This window comes from Typha angustifolia, chromosome 3 (assembly GCF_048772165.1).
Source record: "Typha angustifolia cultivar Huaian chromosome 3, ASM4877216v1, whole genome shotgun sequence".
In the NCBI taxonomy this organism is placed as follows: domain Eukaryota; kingdom Viridiplantae; phylum Streptophyta; class Magnoliopsida; order Poales; family Typhaceae; genus Typha; species Typha angustifolia.
In genome coordinates, this window is record NC_133241.1 from 5,957,392 (window position 1) to 5,964,031 (window position 6,640).

Consider the following 6,640-nt stretch of genomic DNA (forward strand, 5'->3'; position numbering starts at 1 on the left):
GATTCAAACTTTAGTAGATGCACTTCTCAACACAACTAAACAAAGAACTGTTTATAGGAGCAACACATCAGATATTTCAGCTTCCAACACTTGGAAAGATGTAATACAGATTGAACAGATGAGACCACAGTTGCGACATCCCTGAACTAGTTATTTCTTGTTTGGTAGAGAAGAGGGTAACGGAAATACATTCGCCATGAGCTTACCCTCAAGATGGCCAGTATTATTTATCAGTTCCATCACATGGAGGATGCAGTTCCTGCAGCTGGTTCTCCAACTCAGCAATTGGGACTGAACTATCTTTACTTTTCCTCAAACCTTCCCTCGAAAAAGTTGAATTGAAGATTTCTTTACCATTTTCTTGGCCCCCATCTTCATCAGCCTCATCATCTACAAGCGATCCTGTCCGCAGTAGCTCCTTCACCTTCTTGAACTCATCATAATGAGCTTTACGATGTTCTTTGAAACTTAATCTTGTTTTATCAATCTCAGAATCTAAAAAGGAAGTATGGAACATCTTAGCCAATAGAAATAAAGCCTCTGGCATCAATGCACATGCACTCCCTTGAGATGATAACAAACTACTATGCAGTATGCACATGAAAAATGCAATAAAAAAAAAGCAAACATTTAAAGAAGCTAAAAAGAATGACACCAAAGAGAACTTAAGTTGTTCGACATATATATATATACACTCACTCATCTCTACTACATCACACTTATCTCATCAGAAATTAGCAATTTTTTGTGTAAATTTGCAATAGGAAAAGGCACAGTTGTAAAGTTAGAAGATTTTAGAAGGTCACTCATGTAAATGGTAATCAAGCTGAAGTCTATAAATTGAGGGAGAAGGTACGTTCCATGAAAATGTATCACATATGTGAAATGTAAGAAATAACTGGGATGGTTCAGGAAGTGCAGCGAGTAGAAAAGAACAACCTCACACTCCAATTTCATACTGTCATTTCTACATTTTATCATTAATTACCACCAATGAGAAACTTTGACCATAGAATAAAATGCCACTTCTTTATCATCTCTGTTAATAGAGCTCATAATTCCTGCAGCAGAGAATATCAGAACTATGCAATAGGAGGGAACATCATGTTACATTTTATGCTCATTCATCAAGCTTTTCAGCAGTAATCCTCTCCCCTAAAACCATCTAACAAATTCTCACTACCTCTCCCATGACATTGTCAGGCTTATCAAGAACTAAGAAGATCATATTTTTGTGCCCACTGGTAATTCATAAATCTAGGTTATTCTTGCATCACTGACTCCAATGTTTTGTAGAGTTTCTTTTTCTTTAAATTAGTATAATTATTTTAGCATAATCATATAGATTTTAGTTTCCCATAATTTTCTCATTTTTATCACAAAACTCATCTTTCACAGATTCACATGATGATATAAACCATGTAAGCAAGTTGTTGTCAGTGTTTAGGGTCTAGGGTATAGGGCTAATTAACACATGTGCACGTGGATAGAAGCCAAAAAAGAACAAAACAAATATAGCGATGGCAAGTAAAATTGGAATAGTAACAATTAAAGACAAGACTAATCAACAATAAGTAATACTCAATACCTTCATCTTGCTCCATAGCATCTGCTTCATCTTCAGAGGATGCCCAATCACCATTGCTGGAACTTCTGCTTGAAGAAGCTACATCAGTTAAGGCAGATAAAATAGCTTCAGCATTAGCAGGATCATCCAGGCATTCATCAAAAGCGCATCTTGGTGATGCAGAACCTAAAAAAAAAGTAATGGTCAAAGATAGTCATCAGAAATCATCAGTAGAATAGTGTCTTTATCATATGAGTATAAGGAGATAGAACGAAGTGAAGAAACAGAGATATACCATCATCATAAACCATAGGGTGATAGGGCGTCTTGGGCTCAGTAATTTTCTGCCGCACTGGCTTATTTGATTCAATCTCATATAAGTTTGCTTCATTCCATCTCACACGGCCCCTAAAAAGAGAACCATGGGCAGATCAAAGGTCTGTGACAGTAACTAACCAAAATGACAATAATATTCTCAGACCAAGAAAATGGTTGTGGCCCATGAAGTTCTAGTGATGGTGAAGTTTGCTACTAGCAGAATATGGCACTCGTCAACTGCAAGTATCTATTTCATCCTTAAAGAAGGGACAACAAAATCAACCACCATAAATTTATGCATGGGTAAAATTAGAAAGAGTACTCATCTAGTTTGCTTAATTCTTCCTATGCACTATTGTTCTGCTATCCTAGGCATAAGAATCATGGCACCTTGCATGTAGAGAGATTGAATGATGGCAACTATCATAATCCAATAAATATCAGAACAATCTCATCTTAAATATACATGTGATTCACATAATTCAAAGAAGAAATAAAGAAAACGAGACAGAATGAAAGTCCGTCAAAATCTCTGTATATAGAACAAGAATAGAACACAGCAGATTCATAAAGAAATAGTGTAGGGGCAAACGAACTTAAGAAGTAACATGTAATTTTTACATATTATTGTGTGTGTATGTCTCATTTTCTTACAGTTTACATACATATAAGCATAAGCACGACGGTCGTGCCGACTTGCATGGGGCATACACTTATTGTGCTGCTGGCGTACCAGCACGTGATACGAGGGGTGCTGCACAGCACCCCCTTTAGCAGCTTTGCTGCTCACCATAGTTGAGCTTGACGTCGAGTTGTCGCCCATAAATGACGAGGTCAATGGCAAACGGCGAAAGGTAAATGTGAGTAGTTTCCACCATCTTTCTACTTAAATAAAAATCTTCCCATATAATATCTGATTTCTGGAAAAGAAAACCCATCAAACAACAGGCTTCATTAAGCAATAGCTATAGCCATCTTAAATCGAATAGTAGTTATACCATCTAGCCAAAAACATTGCAAAACAGCATCCAGCTGCAAGAAGGATTTACATTATGCAATCTCCTGTTCTCAAAAATCCTAGGAGGAACTCTCTAAAGTACACCGAGAAACCATTGGAGTACAATATGAAAATCAAATATCCAATTTACTATAATTCTGGCTCTAAGTTATTCACTTCAAGTAAACCAGCTCTTTACTCTTCTAACTAGCTAAGCTGCTGGGTTTCCTTCTATTCCTGCATGCAAAATATCCACTATTGCCTAAGCTTTTGCTTGCAGACAACTTTAAATCAAATCCAAATTAAAATATCACACCAGAATGAGCAATCTGCAATCATGCAGTGATTTAGAGAAACAAGGACATCTAGGCCTGTAATGAACTAGTATACACTACTTATAGGGGATACATCCTCTCCTCATAAGGCTCTTGGTCCTGGGCATGTGCTAATTTAATCTTATGCATCATAAACTCTCACTTAAGGACTAAGGTTCTAAGATTAAGTTGTTAATATGCCCTTACAAAGACATTGACATTTGTTCTATATGCCAATTCCAAAATTACACAATCAATCAATGTTTAACCTACTATATGTCATCACTATTACTTTAATGACAGTAGCGAATGAATGGTCACAATAAATCAAAAGGTTCAAATAAGTCTAACATAAAATGTATCTAAAGCATCAAATATCATCACTAATTACTTTTGAGTGGTGAATGAGAATTGATAAAACCAGGCCCAAATATTTGAGACAATGATTGATGGTGAGCAATTTGTTTAAAGAAAGCAAATATTCACTCAACATAGTAGGTACAATCTGGAAAGTGGTCGTGATACTAACCCCATATTTGAATACCCCAGATCTTCTTAGACTGAAAAGTGATATTGTAGGATCAACCTACAGTTATCAAAAGTTTCTGATGTTAGAATAATATAAACTGATAGTTCTTTTTCTCCAAAGGTATATTGTTCCATCAATTCTGGGAGGACTCTTTTACTATAATATAGTACTGAAAAGGCATAATGAAAAGATGCTTTGAGAAGAATTAGATGGCAAAACAATTGACAAAGATATATATTTTCCTCCATTAAATAATTACAAACAAACCAAGAAAAGCCGGAGAATTTATAGAAACATGAGGTAATGATTCAACAAATGCCACACAGCAAGCATTAATGTTGTGTCTTAACATTTTGCTATTTTATGAGTTGAAAATTGTATATTTAACATTTCCATGATCTTATAGCAACAGCAACAAACACAACTAAACTCCAATTACATGAGGTGATGCAATATTTTGCTTATACTACATAAAGTTACAATGATGACCTTCCATGGCAATCTCATAAATAAAAAATTGGGATAATTCCACCTACACCCTCTAAAATATTGTTTGTTTCCACATACATCCCCTGAATCATTTTTTGTACACACAAACTCTTATACTATTGGAAAAACCTCTGACCCCTCGACACCATTGACAGAAAAGGTAAAAAGACAAAAGAATACTCCTCTACATTAATATTTCTCTTTATCTCTTCCCTCCCAAAACAAGATGTCACAAATCTACTCACATGTTAGCCACGTGATAATTTATGGACAGAAAACATAACGACAAACTAATGAAAGGAAATTTGAGAGGTTTCTAATAGTGTAAGGGGTCTATATATACAGTATACCAAAGAAAATTTTAGAGAGTGTATGTGAAAATGGGTGACAGTTTAAGGGATCCACATGAAATTATCTCTACAAATAAAGTTACTATACATGGAACTTGAGAAGAACTGGTATCGCCTCGGGTATCTAAGGCTCACAATAATTGGTAAAAGTGATAGGGTAGATCTGAATTGGGATTGGGAAACAAAGAAGTCCGTCAATAGAATTAAGGGTTAATTATATTTTGACTCCCTCAACTATCATTCTGTATTACTTTCACCCTCTCAATAAAAAAGTGGACATATACACTCTCTAAATAATTTAATTGCACATCTAAATCCTCTATATTAGAAATTTGTTGGAACAAATATTAAAAAATTCACTAACTAATTAGATGGACAAATAAAGGATCAGAAAAGAAGGGAAAGTAGAAGGATTTGAGAAGAAAAATAAAATAATACATAAATAAACCATCTGTAATTCACAGTGATCCACAAACTTTGCAAAATTTATCATTCTATAGTAGACAACCCGTTAGCAATTTGACTTCACTTGAAATAGTAACTCAAAACTGATGTATATTATATATGAGCACATATTTTTCCTAGAAGAACCTAACCCGCAATATTAACTAGTTTGACCAACATAATACCCCCTAATGCGTTACGAAACTAACTCATAAAGTGAATTCAAGAAGTCAATCCACTGTTCTTAATAAGGAACACCCTTCAAATAATACCATGTATGAAAAATTAGACGGGGGAGAAATAACAGCCACCGCAAAATTGAAGCACGAGATTGATGAGACGATCATGAAACAAAACAAAAACTTGCTCCAATCTTACGATGCAACGAAAAATAGAAACGAAATCAGAATAGCGGATACGGAGAAAGATTCAGAGCTTACCCCCCTACAGGATCCCAAAACTGGCAGATTGGGGGAAGTATAGGGGAAGGGCGAGAGGGAGATGACGAGATTCCTATCGTTCTCTTTTCTTTCCTATTCTCGGGAAATTTATAGGCTCTTTTAATTATTATTCGTTTACATTTTTTACGATTTAGACCCTATCTTTCCTATATTCACGGTCAGACCCTCAATTGCTTATTATTGGGTTAAATTCATCTTGACTATTGTGAGACAATCACTCTCTTTACAGAGGAAACGAATTGAAAGCAGTGGAATTGGCTGAGGTGTGTATGTATGTCTTGATGTTGCTGGCTCTCTCTCTCTCTTCACAGGAGAGACAGTAGATTGTAATGCTGGGCAGTTCAGTATTTTCTAAATTAAAAAATTAGATAAAAAATTTAAATTTAAATTTAAATTTAAATTTGGGGAAAAGTTATGTTATTTCAATCCGGAGGTTCTTTTTCATATCTCTACAATAAAATATTTTATAAGCAAAATAGATAATTGATCATAAAGTTCTAAAATAGATTATATTTATTTCTATTTTATATCTTCTTAAAGACATATTATATGTTAAAGTTATTGGCCTTTCAAACTTACATCTTAAAAATGCGCTAAATAATTTACAATATTTTTAATAATAAGATATTTAATTATTCAACGTCTTATGTGGAATGTGAAAAATATATAACAGCTCAATATTTTCCTTTTAATAAAATGCTAATTTTATCAATATTTTACTCGGAAGATAAAATGCTAAACTCATCTAAATTAGAATATTAATAAGTTCAGCGTTTTACTCAGAGCTACAATAGAATATATCAATTTTGCTATAATAACTCATGTTCCTTCTAAATTTTTACTAAATTATGACAAAATGACTTGAATTATTTTATTTTTATTAAATAAATATGTATTGGAAAAAAGAAAATGACCCAATTATACAAGATAAATGTTCACATAATAATTTTTAAAAAATAAAAATAAAAATAAAAATACATGGTCACCTTTGACTTTGGACAAAACAAATTAACAGTTATAAATTCAGGAGGTAATAAAATAAATTTTATTTAGATTATTGGAGTGGAAGGGAGTAAAATTCTAATCTTTTAAAAGAAAGAGTGTAAAATATAATAAATGTAAATGGAGGGTGTTATTCGTAAATTCCTCCCAAGAAAATGGTAGGACTACC

General features: G+C 33.7%; 1 protein-coding gene across 1 annotated transcript; it reads right to left on the reverse strand.

Annotated features, from left to right (window-relative positions):
• On the reverse strand, positions 1-5,527 carry LOC140758406 (protein phosphatase inhibitor 2-like). The gene is made up of 6 exons (XM_073094556.1): positions 5,449-5,527; positions 3,726-3,782; positions 2,551-2,805; positions 1,863-1,975; positions 1,589-1,753; positions 1-495 (listed from the first exon to the last, which is right to left on the reverse strand). The coding sequence occupies exons 3-6, from the start codon at positions 2,706-2,708 to the stop codon at positions 224-226; spliced, it is 708 nt and encodes a 235-aa protein (XP_072950657.1). The 5' UTR covers positions 2,709-2,805; positions 3,726-3,782; positions 5,449-5,527; the 3' UTR covers positions 1-223.
• Positions 5,528-6,640: the final 1,113 nt, after the last annotated feature.